Source organism: Polyodon spathula, chromosome 16 (assembly GCF_017654505.1).
Source record: "Polyodon spathula isolate WHYD16114869_AA chromosome 16, ASM1765450v1, whole genome shotgun sequence".
Lineage (NCBI taxonomy): Eukaryota > Metazoa > Chordata > Actinopteri > Acipenseriformes > Polyodontidae > Polyodon > Polyodon spathula.
In genome coordinates this window covers 26,762,525-26,783,075 of record NC_054549.1, presented here as the reverse complement: position 1 = coordinate 26,783,075, position 20,551 = coordinate 26,762,525, and the positions used below count along the sequence as shown (strand labels likewise).

At 35.8% G+C, this 20,551-nt stretch overlaps 1 protein-coding gene across 7 annotated transcripts in view; it reads right to left on the bottom strand.

Annotated features, from left to right (window-relative positions):
* Positions 1-19,142, bottom strand: part of dnase1l4.1 (deoxyribonuclease 1 like 4, tandem duplicate 1) — a 43,610-nt gene extending 24,468 nt beyond the window's left edge. The window contains exons 1-9 of one of the 7 annotated variants that reach the window (XM_041274386.1): positions 19,035-19,139; positions 13,714-13,813; positions 13,377-13,465; positions 12,205-12,291; positions 11,552-11,664; positions 10,285-10,397; positions 9,697-9,854; positions 9,099-9,195; positions 6,413-6,588 (exon numbers count right to left, since the gene is read on the bottom strand). In XM_041274386.1, coding sequence (XP_041130320.1) covers positions 6,532-6,588; positions 9,099-9,195; positions 9,697-9,854; positions 10,285-10,397; positions 11,552-11,664; positions 12,205-12,291; positions 13,377-13,465; positions 13,714-13,794 — 795 coding nt within the window. In that variant the 5' untranslated portion in view covers positions 13,795-13,813; positions 19,035-19,139 and the 3' untranslated portion in view covers positions 6,413-6,531. Of the gene's footprint in view, positions 1-1,395; positions 1,647-6,412; positions 6,589-9,098; positions 9,196-9,696; positions 9,855-10,284; positions 10,398-11,551; positions 11,665-12,204; positions 12,292-13,376; positions 13,466-13,713; positions 13,814-17,598; positions 17,660-18,031; positions 18,075-19,034 lie in introns of those variants that run through there. The other 6 variants (XM_041274384.1, XM_041274382.1, XM_041274381.1 and 3 more) reach the window with 6 other exon arrangements.
* Between the last annotated feature and the right edge of the window lie 1,409 nt (positions 19,143-20,551).

Below are 20,551 nucleotides of genomic sequence, written 5' to 3'. Positions count from 1 at the left end.
TATAGCTGCAGAACGAAGGCTTCCACAGCGCAACTCACACAGGACAGCGCTTCACTGACCCTCAACTCCCCCCTCTCCTAACACGTGACCACAATAGCCCACGAACCTTAAGTTTAGGGTTAGGTTATTGTTATGAAATAAACCTCGTTTTACTACCTACATTTATCACCCTTGTCATTTGATCGGGCTTTAGCCTATAATGATGACGTCTACTACACAGTGTGCGCTACCCTGTGGGAGCCTTTGTTTTGCATTAATACGCCTCGTATACATAAGGAACATATTTTAGATATTTCATTTAACATCATCTAATCAAAGAGACTACCAAATGGTATTGCAAAAGTCAACTGAAAGCCATGCTAGTAGTACAAAATTTCATTTTAGATTTCAAAATCACATTTTTCATTTTTTTTTTTTGTGTCAGTTTTCGTTAAGTATATGGAAAACTACAAATCGTTATGTAATTTAATATGTTAGGCAACATTATTATTCAGGTTTTATTCCACTTTATAAAGCAACATGTGTTAATTCTATGGGGTAATGCAAAGCATTTGGCCACTGCTGCAAGCCAGACAGACACAGGAAGTAGACTTTGATCTCACCACAGGCTGTCGTGTGGCTGGTTTCTATATCAACAACATGCCTTTTTAGAACAGAGCGTTTAATCTTGGTGAAAATGTACTTCATTGATTTATTTATATTGACAAATGTGGTGTTATGTATGTGTTCAAATTACCTAGACAGTTTGTTAAATCAGTTAATTACCTGTCTTAGAATCCTGTATGATATGGAACTGCTGTTTTGTTAATATAGAAAAACTTTAAAATGAAGCCCCAAATAACCAGTTCATTAAATGCATGAATTAATGTAAATGTATAATGAATAACTAATTGACCTAACATTAATTCCTCACTTATTTCAATATGAGCAATATGTAGGTTTCATGAATTTAATTGTGTTATGAATTAAATATTAGTTGGTAGGTAATTGAATTGGAACTAGTTGTTACTTTAAAAACTACCCCTCTTTATACAACAATGATTGTGTTTTTCACCACAGAATGTTAAATTAATTTCATTTTATATTGTGACCACCTGTTCAAAATCTCACAGGGATTACCTGTCACACAATGACTGAAAACACTAAAGTTTTGAAACAAGTTCAGGTCTTGTTTTCCAAAGGTACATTCCAACAAGAACAACAGGTAAAGTAAAACAAGCAGCTCAGCATTGAAACAATAACATTAATCATTTTTCTTTTTGTCTTTTGCGTGATTAATACAGCCTACCTGTGCCTACCTGGTTATCAGATTGAAAGATGTGAGCTAAAACTAAGAAACTAAATCGATACATGTACAGTACAGTAAAGACAGCAAGGAAATAAATGTCCTCTTACCGCTGTTGTCTTCACACTGGAGATGACTGGGTGCCTCTTGTTAGCTCTGAGCAGGTCTTAGTTGGGACTGTACTAGAGGTAGTAGACACTTGGCTTAAGCACAGAATTAAGCCCATCCTCCATTGTACAAGCAGAAAAACAACACATCAGATAAACCAGAATAAGACTGTGACCACTTCCCTTCCTGTAATTCGAGACTCACACTTGTGGCAGTGTCTCTTTTTCCTCTCTGCTCTTACTGTTGTTCCAGTTGTACTGAGAGCAGTATTTTCCATGTTGCGTGTTGTTTGCAGAAAAACCTTTGTATTGTTGTTAAAGTCTGTGTAAGACAATAGGGACAGTTACTCAGGCTATATATAGTCAGGGGTGGTGCCAGCAGGGAGCTCCAAGGCTGATGAAAACCCACCTCGTTGCCAATCTTCATTCCTGTCATTCAGAGCTGGAACTCCAGTTGTGACACACTGGACAAGATTTATCATGACCAAAAAGCATTCTTTTTGGGGAATGGAAAATGAAACTGTTCATGTGAGAAAACTATTAACAAACAACGTAGGCAAGCTTTTGAGTTCTTAATTTAACCTTAGGAGTTATGTGCTCATTTAGTGTTATTTTACTAAAAGCAAATTGAATTTTTGGGTAAATGTGTTAATTAGTGGGATTTTTTTTGTGATGTGACCTGAGCTAGATTCAAACCCATGTTTCCAATGAGAAAGGGATGTCAAATTAGCCTTCTGTCCCATCCTACAATATTATACTGCTGGCAGCATAGTTGAATTGCTGCTGTGGGGGGAGGGCATTCCAACTGAGATCACACTGCTACAGGGCACTTGAACCTACAATCTTGTTTTGTCTACAGCAGCAGCACAAAGCAGCATACTGACTATCTCAATATGGCCGTATATTTTGTATAGATATCAATGCTTAACTGAAGTACACCCTAGTTACAAGTGCTAGCCCAAAAGTCTCCACTCGACTCATAGTCTTCATGATTATAAATTATAAGATCATAAATTACACAATCAGTTCCATTCCCTTTCAATTCGAAGACGACCACCAACAGCATTATGTATGGGATATGCCTGCCCATTGGGTAGGTATTACTGAGCTCTTTATATTCGCTTGTGTGTTGCAGGTTGCCAGAGACATAAGCCTGATATATGCTCCTTGCAAAGGAGCCTCTGTGTGGATTGCCTCATTCTGTGTGATGTGTCTGCCTGTGTTATCCAAGATCACTACAATACTTTCACTTTATACTTGAGGGTGTACAATACAATGTAATTTTGCTATAAAACTATTACTTAGTTACACAACCTTTTAACAAAGTTGCTGGAATGTTTAAATTGAGGTATGATGTTGCTACAGGGCTGTGTGTTAGCGACATCTCAATGACCGCATGAAGCATATGAAGCTAGTGATCTAATATAAACGCCGGTCTCCAATACACACTGAGTCTGCTGGCAAATATTGTAAATAAGTGCCAGACATGTTTAATTAAAATTTTATGGCATTCTTTTCTAATTAACAACATCAGTGTCCTTTTTCCCCCTCATTTGCTAGCCAAGAATGGCAGCCCAGTACCTACAAGCTTCACAATGCCACAAAGTGGATGCAGCAAACAAAATAACTCCAATAATTCCACTTTGCATGCAGTTCCATTCTCTATAGAAATCTCAAATGATGGCTTTGTACGAATTAATGAAACTGTGCAATTTCAAGACTGTTGATCTGCATACACATAACTCTCTATCTACTCTGAAGAACCACAATCGCTGCAGATTTCTAGAAGGGTTATAATACTGAGGTTCCCCAGGAAGCTGTCATCTCAAAGCTCCCCTATTTGGGTGAACCATAACATTGGCAAGTGCCTCATTGTGAATTATTGCACTAATAGACTTGCTACAATATCTAAAGTGCTGAAAGTCATCCATACGAAAATTACTAAACATCCAGACGGTCCTATTGTCTGCCACGTCTACAGCATTAGACCAAATACTATGGCTTTACAACCCCTCTCCAGCCCGATGTTTTTTCCACTGGGTCTACAGCATTTCCTGTGCAGTGGTCTAAGTTGGAACTATTGAGGGTCTTGCACAAGTAGGCTGCCTACAGACTAGTAATCAGGCAAATTGTTTTTCTATGTATCTGTTTGTGATTAGGCTGCCCGCTGTGTTCACAAGGGTTGTTAGTCTACAGCCTGAGGCATTCTTACTAAAGCAGGCTGCAATTTACTCTAAGGAGTGTAAATTCCTCTTTGGCTATTATTTACTGTTTAATTTTCCATTGTTTTACATCATTAACACAGCTTTTTAAATCTTTTTTTTTTTTTTTTTTTTTGCAATTTCTCCTCAATTTTCACGCTGTGCATTTCAAATAAGACAATCCCAATGTACCAGTCCTAGCACCAGGAACATTATTTCATAGTCCGCTCTGCACTATTTACAAAATTCATTAATTAAATCAATTAAATTATATTGATTGGAAAAAAAATGCAAGAGAGAACCAGATGGTTTATTTATTTAGGTATTATTATTATTATTATTATTATTATTATTATTATTATTATTATTATTATTATTATTATTATTATTATTATTTTAATAAGGAAGTTCGTAAGTTTATGTTGTTGTGGGACCATGAACGGGTATAAATTCAACACCAACTCTAAATAAAATGCTGTTTCTGTTATTAAACACTAGTAATAATCTGAAGCAGTGGTATTTCTAAATAACAAAAGCATGTTTTTACTTTGAAATAGCCTAGAATGTTTTTCTTTATTGAAATTAGTTTTCAGTTTAAGTTTCATATTGCTGCATGTTGTGTGCGACTCAGTCAATCAAACCAAATAGGAATTAGCTTTAGATGTTTTTCAAGTCAAGTAAGCTTATTTGTGCAAACAAAATGACAGTAGAGTCACAGTCCTTCTTTCACAGTCAGTATCATCTTACTTTAAAAGCACATACCTGAAATTCCAAGGTATTTAAAATATTTTTGCTTATACTGTACTGTCCCTTCATTCATCAGCCCTTGTTAGAGATATAAAATAATGTACCAGATCCTAAGCAAGTCAAAACTTGCCTAAATATTTAAAGTAAAAAATATAAATATTTTAAAACCAGCAAGAAATGACTTGGTTACAGTAGCAGAAGTTACATTAATGTTTTAAGTTATTTTATTATGGGCAAACTTTGCCCTTTAACTCAACTGACCATATTTATAAGCAAACACAAAGGCAAAGACACAATTTCTTAGAGGAAAAAGACCATTAAAACAAGAAGATCTTTCTGACTGTTGAAAACTTTTATTAAGGAATTCCTTATATTATATATAATAATTCATATTATTCGACCACCACACACTTATATATATTATATTTCCTTCAGAATATATATATATATATATATATACACACACACACACACATATATATATATTATTATTATTTCCTTCAGAATTAAATGTTTTTTTTTTTATATATATTAAACCAGTGCTTCTGACGCGGCAAGTATTGTGAACTGCCTTAATTAGGGAATACTTACCTGCAAAACAATGGTACTGTACTTGCTTTTCTTTGTGTGTTTAACACTTTCCTATAATAAACTACATGTTGGAATTTTAGGTGTAGCACTGTGCAGAGATGCCATTGGTACTGGTTGTGCCACTTTCATGTATTTGTAATTAATGGGTGCTCAATAAGCACTGTGACAGTGTGGGGAAAAGTTATAGACGGTAAATGCATTGGCACACGAATGACCTGTAGCCTATACCCAGTGTAATTTACCTGTTTTTTTTTTTTTTTAAAAAGTAGTTCCAGAGTCTTGAAAATGATAATAGAACTACATATCCTGGGAGGCACTGGGAGTTTAAAGATGGTCGATAAAAAAGTAACCACAGGTTCTTAATGAGGCGCACCTGAGAATAATGAAGACAAGTATTTAAGATGATCTGTGTGGTGGTTAGGGGGGCCCCAATGAAGAACTTACACTGCAGAGGAAACAGAGTGAGTTACACTAATTATTATTCTGAGTTTATGGTGAACGGCTTAGCTGTCCGATATTGAGAGAAGGCTTTATACAAAAGAAAGTTCAGATAGTACTCCTGGAGGAGTTAAAGTTTTGTTTTGTTTATGGTTTCTGTAAATAATAAAAAATACAAGTACTGCCCTGTTCATACCTGATATCATTGTGTAGATTGTTATTTTCTACCAAGAACACTGAGAAGATCCTGTAAAGTAACAAATCATTACCCGTTTGTCACAGTACATATTGAATATGTTATGCTGAAACACCTGCCCAATTTTGTCGGCTTGCAATTATTAAAACCCTAGCTTCTTAATTGTAAAAAATTGTAATAATAAATGTGCCTCTCTACACTTGGCAGTTTGTGGTTTCTGGACTGTGTACAATGTGTGCCTTTATACATATACTGTATATAGAAATGTTTTCGACTTTAAGTACAGAATAACTGAAGACAGGATACTATGAGAATACACACACAGTTATTTAATGCAAAATGTTCATGTGGTATTGGCAGCTATAGTGAACCATTGCCTGATTTGTAAGTTTGGCATAATGTTTTCCCTGAGCTATAGAACCCAAAGAAGAGGGCTTACATGCCTTACATATCGCCTATCTCTGATTTGTGGTATGCTTGTTTTTAGGTAACGTTTGCAAATGTGAACGAATAAAAGTATGTTATTATTTTTTAATTAGATTTGAGTGCATTCAGACAGGATTCAGTATGTATGTTACAGGTGGGTCTCAATGCAAAATTATTAACAAAAGAAGAAAAAAAAAGTGTCCCTAATTAAAATGATCTTGTAGCCTACATAATGCTGACCATGGTGTTTGTTCAGTAACTTGTTCACAATGTGATTGTGAAGTTTATTAAAAGCCTCCTAGAGAAGAGATTATGATATGCAGTAATCAGTCTACATGCAGAGTTGTTGACTTTACCACTTGCCATCCAAACAGAAGACTGTTGTTGTAGTTACTATATAACTACTGACACACCAAACTCTCTTTTTAAATTTTTACTTTATTAAACAGATAGACAGATGATCCCAGCATCGACACACCACAGTTTTCAGGCTGTGGCTATACATCTGCAGATTTTGCTCTTCCAGGATTTAATGTTGTGCTAAGGTGCAGGCTTCAGTTCAACTTCAACTGGGTAGTGATCACTCACCTCCTTCGCCTAAACAAACAAACAAAATACATATTATCAAAATGTACTTCTCTTAGACTAAATACATTGGATCTAAGGCTACCATACTGATAGCCCTCACAGCTGATGGGAGGGGTGGGGAGGGGTGGGGAGGGGGTGTGAGTCAGTTGGCACAATTCTTCAGTAAAGACTTAGGGGGCTCATTTAAAAACAAAAATAGAAAGACAGAAGTAGATCACTACAGGTATTTGTGATTCGCTATGAACAAGGCTATAACATATTGACATCCATTTGAATGGGCTTTGCATTGTTTAACAATGCCCGTTAAATCAGGCAGAGTTTAATGCAGCGGAATGAGTCGAAAGTGATCACGTAAAAGGGTCTATTCATAAAGGGTTAAGGTCTGTCGAAATGAGAAAACAGGAGTACATGATCGGATTTTGTCCACAGACGTCTAACGGCAGCTGTTATTCATAAGAGATAATTCTGATGCGTTAAGCCCCAACGATGTTAGTTTATGTGTTTAACGAATTGAGAGAAAGATTAACGATTACCTCATTAGCATAAAGTTTTCATCGGTCCTGAGCGTCAACCTGCTATTCATAAGAGTGAACGACAGCAAAATGCTGTGGATAACTAGGAGTTTTCTATAGTCAAGTCTAAACTATCGACAGCCTTGGCAGATTATTTTTTTAAAAGACATATTGTATTACTACACTTGTTCTGTTATACAGTTTGACATACCAGTGATTAAAAAATAAATACATTTGTAAAATTTCATATAAACATACATAGATAGATGAAATGGTAGCCGTATTAGTCCAGAGATGATAATTGGTCTATATAAATATACAAATCACACAAGAACATATTCTCTACCATAATCATCCTGAAAACAGCGCAGTGAAGCGGAGAGCAAGTGAGAGACTGAGAATAGACTTTTATTATTATTATTATTATTATTATTATTATTATTATTATTATTATTATTATTATTATTATTATTTTATTTATTTGCCGTGATCCGCGGCTGACAGCGGTCCTTATCTTTTTGTTTCTTTTACCTGCATTCACAATAAACAGTTTGGATGAATACTGCCTGTGTGAACCTGTTTATTTTCACGTAGCATTACAATATACAAGTGCTGCTGATGCAGTCGGTAGGAAATTTGGGCTTGCTGGGTATTGCAAAAAACACTGATTGAGCCTCAATGCGAGACTCGATCAGTGTTCGCATACCACAAAACAATCCATTTTGTGTAGGCTACAGTATGCAATACAACGTGAAACTTTAACTGATTCATAAACGTAAACTCGCCCCTGATTGATTCACTGCTTTAAGCTGGGAATAATAATAATAATAATAATAATAATAATAATAATAATAATAATAATAATAATAATAATAATAATAATAGTTGATAATTTATAAGATTAACATTTAAGTTTCCAACATGATTATTATTATTACTAGAATTACTGTATTATTCAAACGTCCTTCTAAGTGCTTTTTGTTTATTTTATTTATTTATTATTTGGTCGTGCAGTTAAGAATGGAAATCTTATGTGTGCATATGTTTACCAGCATTGCCAAACAAAACTGAAAATACAAATTACTTAGGCTATTGAAATAGCTATTGCTATTTTATTTTTTATTTTTTTTTTTCTAAATTATGTCATGTCCTGAATTTTTGGCAGACGTGATAGGTGTATCGGAATCAGGTTTTGCAAACTGCCTGTGACTGGCAGCTGCAGACTCGGGTTCCAGTGTCGTAGGCTGCTGTCGGTGGATTCCGTTTTTCTTTTTGCAGCAGTTGCCGACTTAACCCAGCGAGCATTAATAATGCTGATGATATCATCAAAAAGAGCCGGATTTTCAATCTTGAACGACAATATACTCATTCATAAATTGCTTTGCGACAGTCGCCCGTTATTTGCTCAGATCATTTTATGAATAGCAATATGGATGACTTTCCTTAGCTTTAAACGAAAGTCGCCAAGTACTTTTATGAATAGGGCCCTAAGTGAGAAAGCTACTGAAACGTGATGCACAAATTAACAAGTTTCAAGAAGAACCCAAGTCTGATCAAAATACATTCCTCTAAAAGATGAGTGACTTATAGGTTTTATTTTGGCACACAAACCATTACAACCTTAGTTATAGATATATTACAAATGTTTTAGTCTTTCATTTTGTTAAGATTCTGGATTTTAATAAATAAGGATATGCTGCTTTTGCTCAGATTCTGACTTCAATCCAATCAGGCATTCATGCTGGCGACTCTCTGCTGTCTCTAATACTGTCAGCTGACCTTTTCTGAAACACTATAATATGGCAAAGGAACAGGATTTGGAATCCTACATAAAGTGAATGGCCAAAAGACTGCACTTCACATATACACTTAATACATCAGCTCAAAATAAAGAATGCTTTAACAGTCTAATGAAGCTATCAGTATGCATTGAATGTTTATTTATCTAAATGTAGTTTTACAGGATGGTATGTTAAGTTAGACCATCCGATTGGCAAATGCACTTACTAGTTCCATATCAAGCCCGTACGCTTCCTGGAAGTTGAAAGGTTTGGCTGAATGTGGAACAATAGCCTTCAGCATGTCATCCCCATAAACCACAATTCTGGAATAAATAGAAATAAAATTAAGATAGTAAAGCGTATATTGTTAAAAGTGAGTAAGGTTGTTAAATCTATTTACATCCAGTATTAATTCAAATCATATTTATTACATTCAATAAATCAATTTTGTATAGGTGTAGGTGAGATGTCAAAAATGGAGCACTGTCCACTTCAGTTTTTACCGCTCACTACATCAAAATAAAATGCTGCACAGGTGTGGTTCTACAAGAAGCCACTTCAGGGTGCCCAAGTATAATGAGCAAGACCTCGAAGGAAAGCAGGATTGACTTCTGAAAACAGCAGATTTCAGCTTTTTGCTGCTTATTGAAGATATCTTGTAGTCAAAATACACTTCACTACAAAAATAATTTGCATTCTAAGAATTTCTGACACCACTCTACGTAGATACTGGTCCCTAACTTCTATTTTCAGCATTTGTAGCTATTCATAATCCGATTCTGATGTCATATTACTAATGGGGTAGTTCTGGAAGCTGTATTTACCTGTCATAAGTGTTGTCATTCCCAGGATTGACTGTGGTGTCGACGTCATCCCCAATCAGCCAGTGAAAACCAGGTTCAGTCCTGAGACGGATTTCTTTCATTTTCTTATTGGACACATACTTTCCATCTGCATTAAAGTCTCCCAGGATCATGATGTTCTGTGAAGAAGAGCGTCTGTTAGTGTCTGTTTTTTTGGAATATTGACGTCAAGCACTGACCACCCCATCCTGGTAGCACAGTACAATACTCTGCCTCCAGTGGGTGGGAGAACTAAAACAGCAATAAATAAATATGCTGTTTCTTACACCCACTAGGGGCAGAGGATTTGTAGTTTTTTTTCTGCTCCACGTGTCGTCCTTCTCAGCAGAAAATTTCAGCCATAGCTTTGTAGTTTTCTTCTGAGAGAGGTACAGGGTTTTCTCCTGTATAAACTCCATTTGGAGAAAAAAATCCAACCCTTTGTTAGCATGGCAGGTGTTACAAAGGACATACTATCACCAGACACTGCAAAGCACCTTACAGAAACATAAAATGGATATTGGTATGACAGTTTGTAATGTTACTGTATGATTAAATTGGATGACATACGTCGGTTTTCCATTTCTTCTTGACGACCTGAAAGACATCATAGAGCTCATCAATTTCCTTAAAGGAATCTTTAGGTGTGGTGTGCACTGGCATCATGACCAGATCCTTCAGCACTGGAGCAGGGGAGAAACACTCAAATCAGCACACAGCTGTATAGGGTTAGGCTTCTCAGTTACCATGGATCTACAAAATGATTCCCATAAATGCATTTTCTCTACCATGGACATCGATTTAACTAGGTCTCACATGTCCAGTTTGGAATGAAACAGATGTTATAACAAGCATGTAGTTTTCATTTTAAAACATGATATCTGCTACAGTGCTACTGCACCAGGTTAAAGAAATCTCTGTTTGCAAGCCTTGCTTTCAGATAGTTTTGCACTTTTACGGAATTTCCCCTGTAGAGACAAAATTGTCCCCACTTCCCCTGATGAATAATGCCAGTAAGATTCTTTGACCCCAAAGACACTGCTGTTCTGAAATGATCCAGTCAGTACAGCAATAACAGATTTCCTGGAAGGCAAGCCAACTGAGAACTTGTGTTTCTTTCAAAACTGCACATTTGTGACATATATAGTGAATGAAAGTGCCAAACAGGTAAGATTTATAAAAACATTTTGTTAGCTACAATCACTTTAAGGGCATCTTGTCAGTTCAGGACTGGGGACATTTGTTATATTTATTATTAGCATTAGTTATCGTTTGTTATATTATACTGTAGGTACACAATACTTTTCTGGTAGCTAATCACTGCTTGTACTTAAGACCAAATTCACTCCAATGGTATAAATATAGTAATGTGACCTACAGCACAGGAAGCTAATCGGTATCTTAAAACAGCCATTTAAGTTTTAATTACAGAGATGTATCTGACAAACCCACACATCCTAAAAAACAATTAAAGAACCAAGAGGCTGTTAGTCTTGGAAAAGATGGACAAGTGATCATGTTTCTAGAATAAATGTATTATGTGCTTCTTAACTGAAATAGTGTCTAGTGGTTAGGCACTCAAACAGCAATCCAGCCTAATTTAACCACAAATAAACACAATGTACGTTACACAATAAAGACAATACAGTTTCAAATTAAGATATTAAGATAAATTATATTTCAATACCCCATACAAGACTAGACAATATTACAACCAGGCGATGAAATAAAGATCAGCCACCTATAGCCTGTAAAGGGGCTTTCGCAATAAGAACACAAATCCAGTGGTTTGCAGTTAAGATACAACTTGCAGTACTATTCCAGCAATGGCTCTTACCTGTATTTTTACAGGAGAACCGCACCATGTATGGCTCTCTAGCAAAGGCATCCACATCTCCTGTTTGATTGTCTTCATACTGGTAGGTATCTGTGAGCTTCACTAAATCATCTCTTTAAAATGACATGACAAATATATATTTATTTGAAACAGGCCCAACCTTAGCAGATTAACATATTCAATTAACTGCACAGACATTGGCGATGTTCAATTATGACTTAATCACGTTTTGTTCAATTTCAGCCACCATTACAAGGCACTCAACCCTTCATATTACATCATCGGTTCAATGCGTCCCTCCCCCTCCTCCTCCACAGGAGAAAACTGTTTTATGAATGAATTACTGTACAAAGGCAATATCATTTATTGTTAGCTTGTATTTGTAAGTACTCAAATGTACTAAAGGGCCAAGGCAGAGGCCCATTTTACCAGGAAGATTATTTTTTGTTCCTGGCTGACATTCTTAAATTTTCTTACAGGTAATTAAGTACTTCAGTCAAGGTATCCAGCTAATGCTTTCTTGGGCCCCAGTAATAATTATGAAGACACAAAATTACAATAAGATACCTCACTGCACACAGTTACAGTAAGATACCGCACAGCACACAAACTATGTTGTTTTTTTGTTCTTTTTTAAACCTGTGTTGTCTTACCGGTAAAGGAATAGAAATTGCTCCTTGTATGTCTTTCTGCCCAGTCGTGGGCTGAGAGACATAGAATAGTGATAGTTGGTTTGCGCCCTGTGAACACAAAGAACAAGCAAACAGACTGTGAGTGAAGGTCAGGGATGAAACAGATACTTTGTAATGGCTGGTTTTAATGTTATTGTTTTTTTGTAGCAATTTCATTAAAGTACTGTTCCCACAGCTCAAGGCAATTACACACTGTTTCCTTATCACAGTTATCGTACACAGTTATTGCATCGAATGTTAATTATGCAAATATTTCCTATTGAACATTGCCCACCAAGTCTGTATTTGTCATATGAGCACTAGTTCTAGACTCAAAATCATATCGTTTTTCAGGCATTAAAAAGGATCAGGAGTCCTGGGGCTCCTGAGTGGCGCATCCAGTAAAGGCGCTCCCAGTGAGTACAGGATGCGCCCTATAGCCTGGACATTGCTGGTTCAATTCTGGGATATTTCACAGCTGACAGTGGATGGGAGTTCTCAGGAGGCGGCACTCAACTGGTTGAGCATTGCCAGGGGGGTGGGCTTAGGTCAGCAAGGGTGTCCTCAGCTAATAATAATTGGGCATTTCAAATTGGGAGAAAATAACATAAAATAATTGGCAACAACTAAAATAATAATAATAAAAAAAACATAATGAGTCCCCTGACGTTCATGCACTGTTACCATGCAGTTGTTCTAAACAATTATATGATGCATTAGAAAAGGAGTACAATGACAGCTGTAGATCTGGGTGTGAATGATATGTATAATAACAAAAAAGAAAATATGACCCTATATCAATTTGAGCTCCTTTATTAGCCCATGGTGCCCCCTCCAGCCGTTTCCTTCTCTTCAGTATTGGCTGAACAGAGTGTCACCTGGGTTTGAGCTTTTGGAATCTACTCCACAAAATGAGTACTATTGTCTTCTCCATCACTACAGGAGATACTCCAGGACACAGCTACAGTCATCATTGTTCTGGTGTGCAGTGAAACTGAGGAATAACATTACGGGATGATAACTGAGGACAGGATGAAGGGGTGGCAGCGAAGCAAGGTTCTCTTGCCTGCGATTGATAAAGGACATTTTGATGGTGTTTCTATCAGTGCTGCGTTACTGCTATAATTGATAAAATCCCACAGTAATTTTCCTACTTGTTCAGTTCAGTCAGGAATTTTTCCACAGCTTTTCCATTGGCATCAACAACTTCCAGAATGAGGATGATGTCATATCGAGACACAATCTGGAAAAAAAGAGTGGGACAAAAAGTCACAAAATGATCATACAATTTAAAATACATTGACCAAACAAAATAACTCCAGTTAATGTTTAAAAGCAACTGTGGTAACAAGATTTGGTTTACAGTAGTTTGATAAAAACAAATTGAGCTAATTTTAAAGTTATGTAGTTTATTTGAAGCCAAGCAGTCTTCCATTGTGATTGTTAACACTTTATAGACAGTAGGGGTAAACCAGATACTTCTCTCCTCACCTTGATGATAGTTGACAGGACTCCCTTGTTGGATATTTTATTCACCCCAAATTTCTGGATGTTAAAGGATGCAATCTTCATGTTGACTGATGAGAGGGATCTAGATTCAGAGAGAAGAAAAACAACAAGCAGTTTATTGAAGGTCCCAAAGCCTTGAAAGGTCCTTGACTTGTCTTCTATATAGATCAACACACAGACGCTCTTTAAAAAAGCTATTTCAATAGTAAAAAGGGTTCTTTAGGTGACCTCTTCATCAAAGGTTATTTTGTCCCACTGAGCTTTTCGGAGACATTCAAAGTTCATTTTGTGTATATATCATTTTTTTGCTTGTAGGAGACATTTTATGGGATTGTTCTGTTGTTGATGGCTCTTTATTGCTCAAAAGTATTTGTAAAACTGTTCTGGTATCTGGTGCAATTTCTGTTTCTAACAAAACAGCATGCACATATAGTAAATGTATTGCTATTTTTAATTACTCTATTTTTTAATTTGGGGTTATTAGAACTGAAAAGAAAATGAAAACAGGCCTATAAATTTATTTATAAAACTAATATTAGGAACCTTTAGATTAAAGATCGAGTAACATTGTTAATCGAACATTTACAAAGAAACAATATTGTTTTTGCAGTGTTGTTCAAGGTAATAGCAATAAGACTTGAAGAGTGTTTTTTTTTTTTCTTTTTGATTTACTGTTCATTGATTTACAATGAACAGGTATCAGGAGGTTTTAACAAACAACCCCAGTCTGCTCAAAACAAAGACTCTTAACAGTGAGTATGTTGTGCGCTCATCAAAAATAAACCTGGAAAACAGATGCCTGTTGATATTGTATCTTTCTGTGTTATCTGAAAGCATTTGAGAACAAATTCAGACCTGGGGAATGTCTGTGGTGTTGCCTTTGATTCTTCTGTATTATTTAGTACTTCATGACTACTTGGCTGCAGAAAATGATGTGAAAAAGAGGAAGCGTAGGACACCATTGGAGTGCATATCTTTTTTGGGTTGTTTAACATTTTCCACTTTTTCCTGACAAAGCTACAAGTTTAGTTCCTATGTTCAAGATACCCCACTATTTACTTTATTTCTTAATTTGATTCAATACTCTTTTCCATTTTCTATGGTACTTTATGCTGCATTCTACTTTATGCTATCAACAGTAACATGCAAATTCATACAGGTGCACGCATAAAACCACAAAGAATAATAGAGGGCATTCTCCACAGAATGAAGGGGTTCTATGTTTTTCCATGTTTTTCCATGTTTATCGATTTGTCTCCATGGAGATTTGAATGAGGGATGGGCGTGGGGCCAACATCGTACCGGTAACATATAAAAATGTCCCAAAAACCCAGCATTGTAACATATGAAGACATCAATTCTCAAAGGGTTTCTCATTTCTCAAAAAAGCTGTTTATCTTCAGTATTGTTCAAGAGTCATCTTAAAAATATTAGTCTTCTCATCAGCCAAGCAAGAATGTGAAGACCTGTAGTTGAAATGAATGCCCCTGTATTCTGACTATTGACAATTAAAATCTAATGACAGGTCCTTAAAACAAGAAAAGACCAAACAGCTAGTCATATAATAAGTATAACTGGAGGAATCACTAACAATACTTAAAGACAATAGTTTCCCTCAATAAGAAGACTTCTTATCTCCTTCATATACTTCAACATGGGACAATTCACCTCAAAGAAACCAAAAGAAAGGACTGCTTTCCTATTGCTAAGGACAATGCAATCATGTGTTTATTATTGTTCATCCAGAACTATAAAGCACTCAGTAGAGCTGAATGTACAAATACCACAGTGAAGACATTGAAAAAGACTTCTAGTTGAAACATTTGTCACTGAATTTATAAAGTTTCTTTTAATATTGAAGACACTGAAAAAGACTTCTAGTTGAAACATTTGTCATTGAATTTATAAAGTTATAAAACATTGGGTGTTGTTCGTGGAGCAGATGCAGGGGCTCCTCCCTAGTTAATCCAGCAATCTATTAATGCCTCCCCTTATTTAAGTTCTGGGTCAACCACTCATTCTCTGTCTGGTTTTTGCTTTTTCCTCCCCTCCTCCTCCAAAACTCAGCACCACCTCTGCAACAAAATATGAAATGTTTATTTAGAAATAATAAGTGTAATGTTTTATTGAATGCAATGTGGTTGCCAACAAATGGTTTGATTTTTTATTGAGTCACTTAGTTTGACCATAGCAGTGTGAACACTTCATTAACTATACAACAGGTTCCCAGAATCACTCCATTTATATTAAAACAATGTAATTCTTCACCATTCTCTTTGTCCCCTACATATGGGATTGGAATCATCTGGGGTCTCCCATTTATAGATTCAAAGATAGGCTCTATGGAAAGACCACCAGCCTACCTTAGCCACACTGATATAACACTAATGATTCCCTTTGTATGTATTTACCAGCACCAATGTCACAATGGGACCATACATACTGTACAAAGATGGCCAAAAGTTTTGCATCACCCAATAGAAATAACTGAATAAATAGTTATGCCATCAGCTTGTAATGAAAAAAGTAATGTTATGCCATCAGCTTGTAATGAAAAAAGTAAAATATTACTTAGGAAAAAAGGTATAATAAAGCTTGGTTTATTTTAAATACTACTAATATGTATTGTCAAAAGAGTAATGATCAATAAAGTAGCATCTTCCATATTATAAATGATAAACAACCAACAGTGACTCATTAAATGAAAATAAAGTTAAATGTACTTCAATATGGGACAATTCACCTCAAAGAAACCAAAAGAAACAGGGCTGCTTTCCTATTGCCATGGACGATGCAATCATGTGTTTATTATTCATCCAGAACTCAGTAGAGCTGAATGTACAAATATCACAGTGAAGACGTTGAAAAACACTTCTAGTTGAAACATTCGTCATTGGATTTATAAAGTTTCTCTCGTAAGCATTGGGTGTTGTTTTGCGGAATATATGCAGTGGCTCCTCCCTAGTTAATCCAGCAATCTATTAATTAACCTGCCTATTTAAGATCTGGGTCAAACACTCATTCTCTGTCTGGTTTTTGCTTTTTCCACCCCTCCTCCTCCAAAACTCAGCACCACCTCTGCAACAAAGTATGAAATGTTTATTTAGAAATAATAAATGTAATGTTTTATTGAATGCAATGTATTTACCAGCAATTAGTTTGTCCCTAGCAGTATGAACGCTTCAATAACAAGCTCCAGAAAATGTATAAAAAAAAAACATTTCATTTAACAAGCTCCACAAAATGTAAAAATAATCATTCCATTTATATAAAAAAAATGCAATTCTTCTTCATTTTCTTTGTCCCCTTGGAATCATCTGGGGTCTCCTGTTTATACAATAACCTATTTATAAACTGACAAAACGAGGACCAGATAAACTGTTCAGCACACATCACACCCCTACTTTGGGATACATATCATATCATTGCAATGGCGTTACATTTCTTTTTAAAGATGCCACTGCACAAATGTTTTACAAATCAGATTGTACAGTCTTTTATTCTACCCACTGTATTTGTTTATACAACTATTAACTAAAAATGAACAGCATGTGTTAACATGTTAATAAGATTGCTAACAGTTTCACAAAAAAGTGAAAATAAACAGAGACCTGTTTTATTTAAGAGAAATGTTTTAAAATAATAAAACAAAAAGACATTTAATGTTTGATTGCATACTTAGAAATCCCTTTTCATACACATATTAAAGTGTAAACTGCTATTTTTTTATTATTATTGAAGGTGACAGAAATGTAAACTATGAGAGATTGAAGAAACCAGTAACCCAGGAATCTAATTTCAACATGAAATGGATTATTAAAGCATACTTTGGCTTTTAACACGGTACTAACTGAACATATTACTTACGGGCAAAAGTGTCACAGAGAATCCAGCCAAAAGCAATTTAGATCAAACCTGAAAAAAACGCCTATAAAGTTGACTTATTAATACTAGTTTTGAAGTAACATAATGCATATATTGTATACACAGCTTTGGCCAAAAGTTTTGCATCACCTAGAATTTTAGGATTGAGATATAATTAAAAAACAAAAAACTAAAAACTAAAAAAACTATATGAACATAATATAGATCTCTTATTTAACATTCAATATGTTAACATAACATTATTCATCAGGTTTTATTCGACCTTATGAAGCAGAATTAGTTCATTATATAGGCTGATGCAAAACTTTTGTCCGTAGCTGAAGCCAGACTTCACCACGTTTTTTTTTGCTTTGTACGGTCAAGTCTGTTTTAAGGAGGGAGGGGTGAGCAGCTTGTTCCCTGGAGCTAAACTTACCTTTGTGGAGTGTACAGCAAAAAATGGCGGTGTGCACAGGAGGCTAAATCATGGAAGAATGCAAACAGACACCAAGGAATTCCATGAGCTTAATTAGGCTCAGGTATAAAATTCTGCGTTATTCAGCAGGTTTCATTCAACGTTATGAAACAAAATGTGTTAATTCTGTTGGGTATAACTTTTGGCCATAGCTACAAGCCAGACACTCAGGAAATAGTCTCTGACCTCGCCACATGCTGTCATGTGACTGATTTTTATATCAACAACATGGCTTTTTAGAACAGAGCGCTTAATCTTGGTGAAATTGTATTTCATTGATTTGTTTATATTGAAAAATATGGTGTTATGTATGTGTTCAAATTACCTAGACAGTTTGTTAAATCAGTTAATTAAGTCATTACCTATCTTACAATCCTGTATATATCGAATTATTGTAACAGTAGATCACAAAACATTTAGTTAATAGAGACAAATACGAAAATTAAACCCCAAATAACCAGTTCATTAAATGCACGAATTTATGTTAACTTTATAATTAATAACTAACTGATATTGACATAACATTAATTTCTCATGAATTAATAATCACTTCTTTCAATATGAAGAATATGTAGGTTTCATGAATTTATTTTTGTTATGACAACAATGATCGTATTTTTCACCACAGAATGTTAAATTCATTTCATTTTATATTGTGACCACCTGTTCAAAATCTCACAGGGATTACCTGTCACACAATGACTGAAAACACTAAAGTTTTGAAACAAGTTCAGGTCTTGTTTTCCAAAGGTACATTCCAACAAGAACAACAGGTAAAGTAAAACAAGCAGCTCAGCATTGAAACAATAACATTAATAATTTTTCTTTTTGTCTTTTGCGTGATTAATACAGCCTACCTGTACCAACCTGGTTATCAGATTGAAAGATGTGAGCTAAAACTAAGAAACTAAATCGGTACATGTACAGTACAATAAAGACAGCAAGGAAATAAATGTCCTCTTACCGCTGTTGTCTTCACACTGGAGATGACTGGGTGCCTCTTGTTAGCTCTGAGCAGGTCTTAGTTGGGACTGTACTAGAGGTAGTAGACACTTAAGCCCAGCCTCCATTGTACAAGCAAAAAAAGAGAACACACCAGATAAACCAGAATAAGACTTGAGACCACTTCGCTTGCTGTAATTTGAGACTCTGACTTGTTGATGCTTTCTCTGGTTTCTGTCTGCTGTTATTGTTCCAGTTGTCTTGAGAGAAGTATTTTCCTTGTTGCGTGTTATTTTCACGAAAACCATTGTTAACATGTTGTCGTTTAAGGCTGTGTTGAGACAATAGGGACAGTTGCTCTGGCTATAGTGAGGGGTGGTTCCAGCAGACACCTAGAGAGCTCCAAGGCTGATGAAAACCCACCTCATTGCCAATCCTCATTCCTGTCTTTCAGCACAGGGACTCCAGTCGAGACTCATTGGACAAGATTATTTTTTTGGGAATGGAAAATGAAACTGTTCATGTGACAAAATTATTAACAAACGATGTAGGCAAGTTTTTGAGTTCAGTTACTTAAAGCAAAGTGAATTTTGGTGTACAGGTGTTAATAAATGGCACACTGGGTCGTGATCTTTCGTGATGTGACCTGAGCTAGATTCAAACCTATGTTTCCAGTGATGAAAGCCCTATGCATACTAGAATATTATTTTACTGGCAGGACTTCTTTCTGAATTGCTGACCTGTATATGTGGGTTGGATTCCAACTGATGTGAAGTTTGAAAGCAGGATACTGACTATATAACTTAATATGGTGAGTTTGGCATATATTTTTTATAGATATCAATGCTAAACTGTACTGCACCCTAGTTACGCAATTCAGTTCATTGTTCACCATTGTCATCTCTAGCTAATTGCTCTAAATGTCAACTAATTCTAAGGCTAGTATGAACAACCTATTTAAGTGTAACAGACCTTAAACCTGGTAACATACCAGACATCTTTTGATCATTATCTTAGGAGTGTTTGTTGTTGTAGAAGAGACGCCAGCTAATTTAAAATAGTCAGTGAATTGAGGGAGATGATTTTCACAGTCACCTGCCTATCTGGAGTTGTTGACTGTGGGTGTAGGACAATGTGCATTGACACATGCTGTGGCTTTGTCTTGTGGAGTAAATTTAGGGGGTAATGCTCCACATTTTCTTTAACAAAGTTTTTACCTTTTCAACTTGTGTTGGAAGACTGTAGAGCATTAATAGCCAAACTTAAAAATAAAGGCCAACTGTATGTAAGGGGCTTTACGTTAATTTGAAGAAGTGGAACACTATACATAATGGACCTGTAGCAGAGCAGGGGCTCTGCAAATGGAAGGATGTGTGTTTGGTGGCTGGTGGACATCTTGGCTAAGGAGGAACAGCCTGGGGCCAAGACGGCCACCATTTGCACAGCCACCCACTAAATTGAACTCTGTGTGTGTGTGTGTGTGTGTGTGTGTGTGTGTGTGTGTGTGTGTGTGTGTGTGTGTGTGTGTGTGTTTGCCTT